This window comes from Nycticebus coucang, chromosome 6 (genome assembly GCF_027406575.1).
Source record: "Nycticebus coucang isolate mNycCou1 chromosome 6, mNycCou1.pri, whole genome shotgun sequence".
Taxonomy (NCBI): domain Eukaryota; kingdom Metazoa; phylum Chordata; class Mammalia; order Primates; family Lorisidae; genus Nycticebus; species Nycticebus coucang.
Genome location: NC_069785.1, coordinates 20460559 through 20476015, shown reverse-complemented (window position 1 = coordinate 20476015; position 15457 = coordinate 20460559). Strand labels below are relative to the sequence as shown.

General features: G+C 39.8%; 1 protein-coding gene and 1 pseudogene across 1 annotated transcript; both read right to left on the bottom strand.

Annotated features, from left to right (window-relative positions):
* Window positions 1–12759: 12759 nt before the first annotated feature.
* Window positions 12760–12951, bottom strand: LOC128589445 (uncharacterized; annotated as a pseudogene).
* A 1515-nt stretch (window positions 12952–14466) lies between these two features.
* On the bottom strand, window positions 14467–15001 carry LOC128587924 (10 kDa heat shock protein, mitochondrial). Its single transcript, XM_053594434.1, has one exon. It carries the CDS (start codon window positions 14968–14970, stop codon window positions 14662–14664), a length of 309 nt encoding a protein of 102 aa, XP_053450409.1. The 5' UTR covers window positions 14971–15001; the 3' UTR covers window positions 14467–14661.
* Window positions 15002–15457: the final 456 nt, after the last annotated feature.

The window sequence follows — 15457 nt, the reverse complement described above, 5'->3', positions numbered from 1 at the left end:
CAATTCTTAGGCGACAAAACTTTACAGAAATTCCAAAATGGTGATCGGCCATGGAAGGTGGTTACCATGGTAACAGTATAAACTGTAAATCAGGTATAAGCTTCGAAACCACTCACCATGCCACCTGGTGTCCAGAAAGTATATTGCAGTATGAATATATTTCTACGAAAGTTGATCCCTACAGCAGACATATAGATATATATAGGTATATTTCTACACGCAAGAATATTTTTGTAGTTGGTGCCTTTTTTTGTTTTGTTTTGTTTTGTTTTTGTTTTCTTGGGTTTTTTTGTTTTGTTTTGGTCTGTTTTTTCCTCACCATTTTCTTGGAGGAGATTTCGATAATTTTTTACTATTACTTTTTATATAGATATATTTTTCATTTCTATGTTTTCTAATTTTAATTTCTTCTTTCTTCTCTTTTAACATTTCTAACACCACTATTTTCTCTCTTTTTTTTTCTTTCTTTCAATTATTTTACGATTATCACTATTTTTATTGCAGTTGTTCTTATATTGCTCTTGTCGTGGCTGTTGCCTGTATGTCTATGTGTTTCCGTCTGTCTCTGTATCTATGGGCCCATGTGCCTGGTAACCTTTGTATCTGTTTATTTGTTCATTTGGTCTCAATGAGCTTGATGTTACGACCTGCAACTCTGAGCTCCTAGCACTCCCCTGCACTCTCACTCCGTGATCTGGAGACCTGCCCCCCCAGGAGTCCAGATTCTTGGGTGAACTCTCTAGAGGTGTAGACAGGACCTGGACTGCAGCTGGCCAGTGCTGACTTTGCAGCAAAGGAGCAAGAAGACGATGGTTGGCTAAGAGGGAATCACACTGGAGCAGTGGTGCCCGAGGTGCAGAACAACAGCCATCCTCAGCAATAACAAGGCCCACCCCCAGATATCCCATAGCCGCTCCTCCTGTCTTCCTGGGCAACCAGATGAGGCCAAGCATCTTCTCAGATGGCAACCACCACAGAACAGACCTGGGACTGAAACACAGGCCCCATGAGTAAAGGGTTTGCCTGAGGCGGCACTGACCTGGGTGGAACATGGGGACTAGAAAACACACCTGCAGAGCCGGAAAACTCCCAGGGTGGGGCTGATCCAGAGGACTGCTTTACTGAGCCTAAGATGCACCTGGCCCTCAGGGGATCACCAGACTATAGACGAAAGAGGCCAAGAGGCTACAGCTGACAACTAATCGTGCTGCGAATACAAACCCACAGGACTAAAGACAGGGCCTGAGGCACAGGTTCTGGGAACTCAAATCAGCCTCTCCTCTGCAGAGGAATCTAGCAGGGTCAGAAACAAACTCCCACAGGGTTGTTCCGTTCACCCAGTAACATAAACTAAGGGTGGGGCTGGAATTGAGTGAACACCTCCAGCCTCCATCAAGTGCCCAAGGTTGACAGGCCACACCACCCCCTGCTGGATAAAGACAGAGAGTAGAGGCCTAGACGAGCAGACACAGACTACCCTGTGACTTAGGCAGGTGCAAACACCTGGAGTATCTGCTTACTGTAGACAACTGACTGGGTCACAGCCCTGTGGGGCTAGCAGTGACTGGGTGTGACAGAGCTGCAAGGTGGGGAAGGAGGCATAAATCTTCCCAGACTGATCTATTTACTGGGTGACTCCTGACTCCACGCAGCACTGAAGCAAGCCATATTAGAGCAGTCACCAGACCCCTGTGATCCAATTCCCAGGGACCACTTGAACTCTCCCACCCGAGGAAGCTGCTGACTGAGACAATTGATTTGGACCTTTTGAAGTGAGCCACTCACCTGGGGACTATCCAGGTGGTGCCCTGGGTGTGTGGTTGTAGGAAGGTTTGATTTTCCTCTTCCATTTGTTGCCTGTGGTGGGTGGGGTGACTTAATTGCTGGTATTTCTCCACAGCTGAGACTTCAACCCAGTGTAACTGTTTCACAAGGGTCAAATAGAAACCAGCTTAAAGCCAGACAGAACCACTTAGCCCCTCTACACCAAACAGGGCCCCAGTTTCTCAGGCCACAGCACTGTACGGGTCCTCGACAAAACACCAGGGGAGAAATGAAAGGGAGTAAAACAATCATGGGGTAGAATCAGGGGGAAAACTCTGGTAACATGAATAACCAGAATAGATCAAACCCCCCAAGGAAAGATATGGCAGATGTAATTGAAGATCCCATTCACAAACAACTGGCTGAGATGTCAGAAATCAAATTCAGAATTTGGATGGCAAACAAGATTAACAAAATGGAACTAGGAATTCATGGAGAAATTCAAAAGCTGTCTCAAGAATTTAACGAATTTAAAGACAAAACCACCAAAGACTTAGACACACTGAAGCAAGAATTTGCAGTCCTCAAAGATATGAAAAATACAGTAGAATCCCTTAGCAACAGAATGGACCAAGCAGAAGAAAGGATTTCCGACATTGAAGATAAAGCCTTTGAATGCTCCCAAACTCTCAAAGAGGAAGAGAAATGGAGAGCAAAAATGGATCACTCTCTCAGAGAGCTCCGGGATAACTCAAAGAAGGCAAATATCTGACTCATAGGAATTCCTGAAACAGATGAAGTGGCCTCACTGGGCACAGAGGCCCTTCTGCATGAAATTATGAAAGAGAATGTTCCAGATATGCCTAGAGAACCTGAAATTCAGATAGCAGACAGCTTCAGAACCCCAGCACAACTCAACCCCAATAAGACATCCCCCAGGCATATCATAATTAACTTCACTAAAGTTAATATGAAGGAGAAAATTCTCAAAGCAGCCAGGTGAAAGAAAACTATTACCTTCAAAGAGAAGAACATTTGAATGACTGCAGATCTCTCTGCTGAAACTTCTCAAGCCAGAAGAGGGTGGTCATCAACGTTTAATCTCCTAAAGCAAAATAACTTTCAACCCCGGATCTTGTACCCAGCTAAACTGAGTTTCATTTATGATGGAGAAATTAAATACTTTAATGACATTCATATGCTGAAGAAATTTGCTATAATGAAACCAGCTCTTCAGGATATTCTCAGACCTATCCTCCATAATAACCAACCCAATCCTCTACTAAAAAGTAAACTCACTCAGAAACTTCTGATCAAACTCTAACTTCCACAATGGAAAAAGGATTAAAAATGTCCACTGGACTTTTGAAAAACTCAATACCCCAAATTTCACCAAACTTATCAATACTCTCCATTAATGTGAATGGCTTAAACTGCCCTCTAAAGAGACATAGGTTAGCTGACTGGATACAAAAACTCAGGCCAGATATCTGTTGCATACAAGAGTCACATCTTAACTTAAAAGACAAATACAGACTCAGGGTGAAAGGATGGTCAACCATATTTCAGGCAAATGGTAACCAGAAAAAAGCAGGTGTTGCAATTTTATTTGCGGATACAATAGGCTTTAAACCAACAAAAGTAAGGAAGGACAAGAATGGTCACTTCATATTTGTTAAGGGTAAGACTCAATATGATGAGATTTCAATTATTAATATCTATGCACCCAATCAGAATGCACCTCAATTTATAAGAGAAACTCTAACAGACGTGAGCAACTTGATTTCCTCCAACTCCATAATAGTCAGAGATTTTAACACTCCTTTGGCAGTGATGGATCAGTCCTCCAACAAAAAGCTGAGTAAAGAAATTCTAGATTTAAATCTAACCATCCAGCATTTAGATGTAGCAGACATCTACAGAACATTTCATCACAACAAAACTGAATACACATACTTCTCATCAGCCCACGGAACTTACTCCAAAATCGATCACATCTTAGGTCACAAGTCTAACCTCAGTAAATTTAAAGGAATAGAAATTATTCCATGCATCTTCTTGGACCATCATGGAATAAAACTTGAGATGAGTAACAACAGGAATCTGCATACTCATACAAAAACATGGAAGGTAAATAACCTATGCTGAATGATAGCTGGGTCAGAGATGAGATCAAGAAGAAAATTGCCACATTTTTGGAACAAAACAACAATGAAGACACGAACTATCAGAACCTCTGGGACACTGCAAAGGCAGTTCTAAGAGGGAAATTTGTAGCACTGCAAGCCTTCCTCAGGAGAACGGAAAGAGAGGAAGTAAGCAACTTAATGGGACATCTCAAGCGACTGGAAATGGAAGAACACTCCAACCCCAAACCCAGTAGAAGAAAAGAAATAACCAAAATCAGAGCAGAACTAAATGAAATTGAAAAAAAAAAAAAAGAATAATACAACAGATCAATAAATCAAAAAGCTGGTTTTTTGAAAAGGTCAACAAAATAGATAAACTTTTGGCCAACCTAATCAGGAAAAAAAGAGTAAAATCTCTAATCTCATCAATCAGAAATAACACAGACGAAATAACAACAGACTCCTCAGAAATCAAAAAAATCCTTAATGAATATTACAAGAAACTTTACTCTCATAAATATGAAAATCTGAAGGAAATTGACCATTACTTGGAAGCACGTCACCTTCCAAGACTTAACCAAAATCAAGTGGAAATGTTGAACAGGCCCATATCAAGTTTGGAAATAACATCAACCATACAAAATCTCCCCAAAAAGAAAAGCCCGGGACCAGATGGTTTTATGTCAGAATTCTACCAAACCTTTAAAGAGGAATTAGTACCTATATTACTCAACCTGTTCCAAAAGGTAGAAAAAGAAAGAAGACTACCCAACACGTTCTATGAAGCAAACAACACCCTGATCCCCAAACCAGGAAAAGACCCAACAAGAAAAGAAAATTATAGACCAATATCACTAATGAATATAGATGCAAAAATATTCAACAAGGTTCTAACAAACAGAATCCAGCAACATATCAAACAAATCATACATCATGACCAAGTCGGTTTTATCCCAGGGTCTCAAGGCTGGTTCAATATACGTAAATCTATAAATGTAATTCAGCACATAAACAAATTAAAAAACAAAGACCATATGATTCTCTCAATCAATGCAGAAAAAGCTTTTGATAACATCCAACATCCCTTCATGATCAGAACATTTAAGAAAATTGGTATAGAAGGAACATTTCTTTTTTTTTTTTTTTTTGTAGAGACAGAGTCTCACTGTACCGCCCTTGGTAGAGTGCCGTGGCGTCATACGGCTCACAGCAACCTCTAACTCTTGGGCTTACGCAATTCTCTTGCCTCAGCCTCCCGAGTACCTGGGACTACAGGCGCCCGCCACAACGCCCGGCTATTTCTTTGTTGCCGTTTGGCCGGGGCTGGGTTTGAACCAGCCACCCTCGGCATAGAGGCCATCTACAGCAAACCCACAGTCAATATCATATTGAATGGAGTTAAATTGGAATCATTTCCACTCAGATCAGGAACCAGACAAGGCTGCCCATTGTCTCCGTTGCTTTTTAACATTGTAATGGAAGTTTTAGCCACCGCAATTAGGGAAGAAAAGGTGATCAAGGGTATCCATATAGGGTCAGAAGAGATCAAACTTTCGCTCTTCGCAGATGATATGATTGTATATCTGGAAAACACTAGGGACTCTACTACAAAACTCTTAAAAGTGATCAAGGAATACAGCAGCGTCTCAGGTTACAAAATCAACATTCATAAATCGGTAGCCTTTATATATACCAACAATAGTCAAGTTGAAAAAACCATTAAGGACTCTATCCTATTCACAGTAGTGCCAAAGAAGATGAAATATTTGGGAGTTTATCTAACAAAGGACGTGAAAGATCTATATAAAGAGAACTATGAAACTCTAAGAAAAGAGATAGCTGAGAATGTTAACAAATGGAAAAATATACCATGGTCATGGTTGGGAAGAATCAACATTGTTAAAATGTCCATACTACCCAAAGCAATATATAATTTCTTTTTTTTTTCTTTTTTTTTTTTTTTTGCAGTTTTGGCTGGGGCTGGGTTTGAACCCGCCACCTCTGGCATATGGTGCTGGCGCCTTACTCCATTGAGCCACAGGCGCCACCAGCAATATATAATTTCTTTTTTTTTTTAATTTTTTATTGTTGGGGATTCGTTGAGGGTACAATAAGCCAGGTTACATTGATTGCAATTGTTAGGCAAAGTCCCTCTTGCAATCATGTCTTGCCCCCACAAAGTGTGACACACACCAAGGCCCCACCCCCCTCCCTTCATCCCTCTTTTCACAAGAATGGAGAAGCATGAATTCTATATACTCAATTTTGATATGAGGACAATTAATGACAATTAAGGTTATGCGGGGGGGAGGAAAAGCAATATATAATTTCAATGCAATCCCCATTAAAGCTCCGCTGTCATACTTTAAAGATCTTGAAAAAACATACTTTGTTTTATATGGAATCAGTAAAAAACTCAAATAGCCAAGACATTACTCAAAAATAAAAACAAAGCAGGAGGAATCACGCTACCAGACCTCAGATTATAGTACAAATCGATAGTGATCAAAACAGCATGGCACAAAAACAGAGAAGTAGATGTCTGGAACAGAATAGAGAACCAAGAGATGAATCTAGCTAATTACCGTTATTTAATCTTTGACAAGCCAACTAAAAACATTCAAGGGGGAAAAGATTCCCTATTTAACAAATGGTGCTTGGTGAACTGGCTGGCAACCTGTAGAAGACTGAAACTGGACCCACACCTTTCACCATTAACCAAGATGGACTCTCACTGGATTAAAGATTTAAACTTAACACATGAAACTATAAAAATACTAGAAGAGAGTGCAGGGAAAACCCTTGAAGAAATTGGGTTGGGCGAGTTTTTTATGAGAAGGACCCCCAGGGCATTTGAAGCTGCTTCAAAAATACACTACTGGGACTTGATCAAACTAAAAAGCTTCTGCACAGCCAAGAACACAGTAAGTAAAGCAAGCAAACAGCCCTCAGAATGGGACAAGATATTTGCAGGTTACATCTCCGACAAAGGTTTAATAACCAGAATCCACAGAGAACTCAAACGCATTAGCAAGAATAGAACAAGGGATCCCATCGCAGGCTGGGCAAGGGACTTGAAGAGAAACTTCTCTGAAGAAGACAGGCACAGGCGGCGCCTGTGGCTCAGTGACTGGGGCGCCGGCCCCATATGCCGAGGGTGGCAGGTTCAGACCCAGCCCCGGCCAAGCTGCAACGGAAAAATAGCTGGGCGTTGTGGCGTGTGCCTGTAGTCCCAGCTGCTTGGGAGGCTGAGGCAGGAGAATCACGTAAGCCCAGGAGTTGGAGGTTGCTGTGAGCTGTGTGACGCCACGGCACTCTACCCAACGGCGGTACAGTGAGACTCTGTCTCTACTCAAAAAAAAAAGAAGACAGGCGCAGGGCCTTCAGACATATGAAAAAATGCTCATCATCTTTAATCATCAGAGAAATGCAAATCAAAACTACTTTGATATATCATCTAACTCCAGTGAGACTAGCCTACATCACAAAATCCCAAGACCAGAGATGTTGGCGCAGATGTGGAGAAAAGGGAACACTTTTGCACTGCTGGTGGGAATGCAAATTAATACATTCCTTTGGAAAGAGATATGGAGAAAACTTAGAGATCTAAAAATAGATCTGCCATTCAATCCTGTAATCCCTCTACTGGGCATATACCCAGAAGACCAAAAATCACATCATAACAAAGATATTTGTATCAGAATATTTATTGCAGCCCTATTCATAATTGCTAAGTCATGGAAAAAGCCCAAGTGCCTATCAACCCATGAATGGATTAATAAATTGTGGTATATGTACACCATGGAATATTATGCAGCCTTAAAGAAAGATGGAGACTTTACCTCTTTCATGTTTACATGGATGGAGCTGGAACATATTCTTCTTAGTAAAGTGTCTCAAGAATGGAAGAAAAAGTACCCAATGTACTCACCCTTATTATGAAACTAATGTAGGACCTGCACATGAAAGCCATACCCCAGTTACAACCTAAGAATAGGGAGAAGGGGGAAATGGAGGGGAGGGAGGGGGGAGGTGGGTGGAGGGAGAGGGATTGGTGGGATTATACCTGCGGTGCATCTTACAAGGGTATATGTGAATCTTAGTAAATGTGGAATGTAAATGTCTTAACACAATAGCTAAGAAAATGCCAGGAAAGCTATGTTAACTAGTGTGATGAAAATGTGTCAAACGGTCTATAAACCAAGTGTATGGTGCCCCATGATCATACTAATGTACACAGCTATGATTTAATAAAAAATAAATAAAAATAAATAAAAAAAGAAATCAAATTCAGAATCTAGATAGCAAATAAGATCAAATTAGAATTCCAAGCAGTAACCCAAAAGATATCTCAAGAATTCAACGAATTCAAAGACCAAATGACCAAAAATTTTGACACATTAAGACAAGAAGTTGCAGCCCTCAAAGATCTCAGAAACACAGTAGAATCCCTCAGTAACAGAATGGAGCGAGCAGAAGAAAGGATTTCTGACATTGAAGACAAAGCTTTTGAACAGTCCCACTCTCAAAGAGGAATAGAAATGGAGAGCAAAAACAGATCACTCTCTCAGAGAGCTCTCGGATAATTCGAAGAAAACCAATATTCATACTATAGGGATCCCCAAAAGCGACAAAGTGGCTTCAAAAGGCACAGAGTCTCTTCTCCATGAGATCATGAAGGAGAACTTTCCAGACATGCCAAGAGATTCTGAAATTCAGATAGCAGACAGTTTCAAAACTCCAGCACGACTCAACCCAAATAAGACATCCCCCAGACACATCATAATCAATTTCACTAAAGTTCATATGAAGGAGAAAATTCTGAAAGCAGCCAGACGAAAGAAAACCATCACCTAGAAGGGCAAGAATATTAGAATAACTGCAGATCTCTCTGCTGAAACCTTTCGAGCTAGAAGAGGATGGTCATCGATTTTTAATCTCCTAAAACAAAACAACTTTCAACCCAGGATCCTGTACCCAGCTAAACTGAGTTTCATTATGATGGAGAAATTAAATACTTCAATGACATTCACATGTTCAAAAATTTGCCACAACTAAACCAGCTCTCCAGGATATTCTCAGACCTATCCTCCATAAAGACCAGCATAATCCTCCACCACAAAAGTAAACCCACCCAGAAAATTTTGATCAAACTCCAACTTCCACAGTCGCAAAAGGATTAAAAACGTCCACCGGACTCTCAAAAGGCTTATCAATATTCTCAATTAATGTGAATGGTTTAAATTGTCCTCTAAAGAGGCACAGGTTGGCTGACTGGATTCAAAAACTCAAGCCAGATATCTGCTGCATACAAGAATCACATGTTACATTAAAAGACAACTATAGGGTGGCACCTGTGGCTCAGTGAGCAGGGCGCCAACCCCATATACCAAGGGTGGCGGGTTCAAACCCAGCCCTGGCCAAACTGCAACAAAAAAATAGCCAGGCGTTGTGGTGGGCGCCTGTAGTCTCAGCTACTCGGGGGGCTGAGGCAGGAGAATCACCTAAGCACAGCAGTTGGAGGTTGCTGTGAGCTGTGTGATGCCACAGCACTCTACTGAGGGCAACAAAGTGAAACTGTGTCTCTACCAAAAAAAAAAAAAAGTGAGACTCTGTCTCTAAAAATAATAATAATAATAATAAAAGACAACTATAGACTCAAGGTGAAGGGATAGTCATGTATACTCCAGGCAAATGGAAAGCAGAAAAAAGCAGGCATTGCAATCCTATTCGTAGATGCAATAGGCTTTAAACCAACCAAAATAAGGAAGGATAAGGATGGACACTTCATATTTGTTAAAGGTAATACTCAATATGATGAGATTTCAATTATTAATATTTATGCGCCAAACCAGAACGCACCTCAATTTATAAGAGAAACTCTAACAGACATGAGCAACTCGATTTCCTCCAGTTCTATACTAGTTGGAGATTTTCACACCCTTTTAGCAGTCCTGGATAGATCCTCCAAAAAGAAGCTAAACAAAGAAATTTTAGATTTAAACTGAATACACATTCTTCTCATCAGCCCATGGAACATACTCCAAAATTGACCACATCCTAGGCCACAAATCTAAACTCAGCAAATTTTAAAAAATAGAAATTATTCCTTGCATCTTCTCAGACCATCATGGAATAAAAGTTGAACTAAATAACAACAGGAACCTGCATACCCATACAAAAACATGGAAGCTAAGCAACCTTATGCTGAAGGATAGATGGGTTATAGACAAGATTAAGAAGGAAATCACCAAATTTTTGGAACAAAACAACAATCAAGACATGAATTATCAGAACCTCTGGGATACTGCAAAGGCAGTCCTAAAAGGGAAATTTATAGCACTGCAAGCCTTCCTCAAGAAAACGGAAAGAGAGGAAGTCAATAACTTAATGGGATATCTCAAGCAACTGAAGAAGGAAGAACACTCCAACCCCAAATGCAGCAGAAGAAAAGAAATAACCAAAATCAGAGCAGAATTAAATGAAATTGAAAACAAAAGAATTATACAACAGATCAATAAATCCAAAAGTTGGTTTTTTGAAAAGATCAATAAAATAGATAAACCTTTGGCCAACCTAACCAGGAAAAAAAGAGTAAAATCTCTAATTTTATCAATCAGAAATGGTAACGATGAAATAACAACAGACCCCTCAGAAATTCAAAAAATCCTTAATGAATATTACATAAAACTCTACTCTCACAAATATGAAAATCTGAAAAAAATCGACCAATACCTGGAAGTACGCCACCTACCAAGACTTAGCCAGAACAAAGTGGAAATGTTGAACAGGCCTATATCGAGTTCTGAAATAGCATCAACTATACAAAATCTCCCTAAAAAGAAAAGCCCAGGACCAGATGGCTTTATGTCAGAATTCTACCAAACCTTTAAAGAACTAGTACCTATGTTACTAAACCTCTTCCAAAATATAGAAAAAGAAGGAATATTACCCAACACATTCTACAAAGCAAACATTACCTTGATCCTCAAACCAGGGAAAGACCCAACAAGAAAAGAAAATTATAGACCAATATCACTAATGAATATTGATGCTAAAATACTCAATAAGATCCTAACAAACAGAATCCAACAAAACATGAAAAAAATTATACACCACGACCAAGTGGGATTTATCCCGGGTCTCAAGGCTGGTTCAATATACATAAATCTATAAATGTAATTCAGCACATAAACAAACTAAAAAATAAGGACCGTATGATTCTTTCAATTGATGCAGAAAAAGCTTTTGATAATATCTAGCATCCCTTCATGATCAGAACACTTAAGAAAATTGGTATAAAAGGGACATTTCTTTTTTTTTTTTTTGTAGAGACAGAGTCTCACTGTACCACCCTTGGGTAGAGTGCCATGGCATCACACGGCTCACAGCAACCTCTAACTCTTGGGCTTACACGATTCTCTTGCCTCAGCCTCCCAAGCAGCTGGGACTACAGGCACACGCCACAACGCCCGGCTATTTTTCTGTTGCAGTTTGGCCGGGGCTGGGTCCGAACCCGCCACCCTCGGCATATGGGGCCGGTGCCCTACTCACTGAGCCACAGGCACCGCTGAGAAGGGACATTTCTTAAACTAATAGAGGCCATCTACAGCAAACCCACAGCCCATATTGTATTGAATGGAGTTAAATTGAAATCATTTCCACTTAGATCAGGAACCAGGCAAGGTTGCCCATTGTCTCCATTGCTCTTTAACATTGTAATGGAAGTTTTAGCCATTGCAATTAGGGAAGAAAAGGTGATCAAGGGTATCCACATAGGGTCAGAAGAGATCAAACTTTCACTCCTCACAGATGATATGATCATATATCTGGAAAACACTAGGGATTCTTTTTTTTTTATTGTTAAATCATAGCTGTGTACATTAGCGCAATCGCCTGTACCCATTTATAAGATGTAACATAGATGTGGCCCCACTCATTACCCTCCCTCCACCAAAACCTCCCCCCTCCCTTCCCTTTCCTTGGCCCTTTCCCCATAGTCTTGTGCTATAGTTGGGTTATAGTCTTCATGTGAAAGCTATAATTTAGCTTCATAGTAGGGCTGAGTACATTGGATACTTTTTTTTCCATTCCTGAGATACTTTCCTAAGAAGAATATGTTCCAGCTCCATCCATGTAAACATGAAAGAGGTAAAGTCTCCATCTTTCTTTAAGGCTGCATAGTATTCCATGGTATACATATACAATTTGCTAGTCCATTCGTGAGTCCATGGGCACTTGGGCTTCTTCCATGACTTAGCAATTATGAATTGGGCTGCAATAAACATTCTGGTACAGATGTCTTTGTTATATTGTGATTTTTGGTCTTCTGGGTATAAACCTAGTAAAGGAATTATAGGCTCGAATGGCAGGTCTATTTTTAGGTCTCTAAGTATTCTCCAAACATCCTTCCAGAAGGAACGTATTAGTGGGCATTCCCACCAGCAGTGTAGAAGTGTGCCCTTTCCTCCACATCCACGCCAACATCTCTGGTTTGGGGATTTTGTTATGTGGGCTACTCTTACTGGGGTTAGAAGATATCTCAGAGTAGTTTTGATTTGCATTTCTCTGATGATTAAGGATGATGAGCTTTTTTTCATGTGTTTGTAGATTTTGCGTCGGTCTTCTTTAGAGAACGTTCTCTTAAGTGCCTTGCCCCCCCTGAAATGGGGTCATGTGTTCTTTTCATGCTAATAAATTTGAGTTTTCTGTGAATTCTGGTTATTAGAGCTTTATCAGAGGTATAACCTGCAAATATTTTCTCCCATTCTGAGGGCTGTCTGCTTGCTTTACTCACTATGTTCTTGGCTGTGCAGAAGCTTTTTAGTTTGATCAGGTCCCAGTAGTGTATTTTTTTTTTTCAAAGAAAAATATGGAACGCTTCACGAATTTGCCTGTCATCCTTGCGCAGGAGCCATGCTACCAGTAGTGTATTTTTGATACTGCTTCAATTGCCTGGGGAGTCCTCCTCATAAAATATTCACCCAGGCCGATTCCTTCAAGAGTTTTCCCTGCACTTTCTTCAAGTATTTTTATAGTTTCATGTCTTAAGTTTAAATCTTTTTTTTCAATCCTCATGAAGCTATCTTTTATTGAATATCTATTATAAGCCAAACACTGTAATAAGCATGTTTTATTCAAATATTCATTATTTACATATAATTTATTTGTTTAAACTTACATCCTTATTTCTTTTTTTTTTTTTATTGTTGGGGATTCATTGAGGGTACAATAAGCCAGGTTACACTGATTGCAATTGTTAGGTAAAGTCCCTCTTGCAATCATGTCTTGCCCCCATAAAGTGTGACACACACCAAGGCCCCACCCACCTCCCTCCTTCCCTCTTTCTGTTCCCCCCCCATAACCATAATTGTCATTAATTGTCCTCATATCAAAATTGAGTACATAGGATTCATGCTTCTCCATTCTTGTGATGCTTTACTAAGAATAATGTCTTCCACGTCCATCCAGGTTAATACGAAGGATGTAAAGTCTCCATTTTTTTTAATGGCTGAATAGTATTCCATGGTATACATATACCACAGCTTGTTAATCCATTCCTGGGTTGGTGGGCATTTAGGCTGTTTCCACATTTTGGCGATTGTAAATTGAGCTGCAATAAACAGTCTAGTACAAGTGTCCTTATGATAAAAGGATTTTTTTCCTTCTGGGTACATGCCCAGTAATGGGATTGCAGGATCAAATGGGAGGTCTAGCTTGAGTGCTTTGAGGTTTCTCCGTACTTCCTTCCAGAAAGGTTGTACTAGTTTGCAGTCCCACAAGCAGTGTAAAAGTGTTCCCTTCTCTCCACATCCACACCAGCATCTGCAGTTTTGAGATTTTGTGATGTGGGCCATTCTCACTGGGGTTAGATGATATCTCAGGGTTGTTTTGATTGGCATTTCTCTAATATATAGAGATGATGAACATTTTTTCATGTGTTTGTTAGCCATTCGTCTGTCGTCTTTAGAGAAATTTCTATTCATGTCTCTTGCCCATTGATATAAGGGATTGTTGGCTTTTTTCATGTGGATTAATTTGAGTTCTCTATAGATCCTAGTTATCAAGCTTTTGTCTGATTGAAAATATGCAAATATCCTTTCCCATTGTGTAGGTTGTCTCTTTGCTTTGGTTATTGTCTCCTTAGCTGTACAGAAGCTTTTCAGTTTAATGAAGTCCCATTTGTTTATTTTTGCTGTTGTTGCGATTGCCATGGGAGTCTTCTTCATGAAGTCTTTCCCCAGGCCAATATCTTCCAGTGTTTTTCCAATGCTTTCTTGGAGGATTTTTATTGTTTGATGCCTTAAGTTTAAGTCCTTTATCCATCTTGAATCAATTTTTGTGAGTGGGGAAAGGTGTGGGTCCAGTTTCAGTCTTTTTTTTTTTTTTTTTTATATTTGAAATCAGAATACTGTTATTTAATTTTCTTAAAATGTGTATGGAAATCCATGGCTTTGCTTCAATATAAATTATGTAATAAAGCCAAATTCAGTGTGAAAACACATCTACTTAGAAAACATTTGGCTCCCAGAGTTCTTTGCAGATTGCTTGAGAATCACTAAAGATTAACCACTCATTTACATATTTTTATTTGGAAATGTATATATCAATACAGTGAAACTAAATGTTAGACATGGGATGACAGCAGTTTAGATATGATCAATTTATTATAAAAGAGAGACATGGAAATTATTTACATGATGCAAGATTTCAGAACTTTAGTGGAATGGGCAGCTTCACGTCAATGCCATTTCAGTAGTGATTTATTTCAGTCTACATACTTTCCAAGAATGTCACCATCTCTAAATAAAAAATAATCCTTGTCATCTAGAACTACTTTAGTGCCTCCATATTCTGGGAGAAGAACTTTATCTCCAACTTTCACACTAACTGGTTGAATCTCTCCACCCTTTCCTTTAGAGCCTGACCCAACAGCCACTACTGTTGCTTGCAATACTTTTCCTTGAGATTTTTCTGGAAGCATAATGCCTCCTTTGGTTACAGTTTCGGCTGCACACCTTTCAACCAATACTCGGTCGAAGAGTGGAAGAAACTTTCTAAATGCTTGTCCTGCCATGGCTCCCACCTCCGTAGCCACCACTCTACTCTCGCCCCAGTTTCAGTCTTTTACATGTAGACATCCAGTTCTCCCAACACCATTTATTGAATAGGGAGTCTTTCCCCCAAGGTATGTTCTTGTTTGGTTTATCAAAGATTAGGTGGTTGTAAAATGTTAGTTTCATTTCTTGGTTTTCAATTCGATTCCAAGTGTCTATGTCTCTGTTTTTGTGCCAGTACCATGCTGTCTTGAGCACTATGGCTTTGTAGTACAGACTAAAATCTGGTATGCTGATGCCCCCAGCTTTATTTTTGTTACAGAGAACTGCCTTAGCTATACGGGTTTTTTTCCGGTTCCATACAAAATGCAGAATCATTTTTTCCAAATCTTGAAAGTACGATTTTGGTATTTTGACAGGAATGGCATTGAATAGGTAGATTGCTTTGGGAAGTATAGACATTTTAACAATGTTGATTCTTCCCATCCATGAGCATGGTATGTTCTT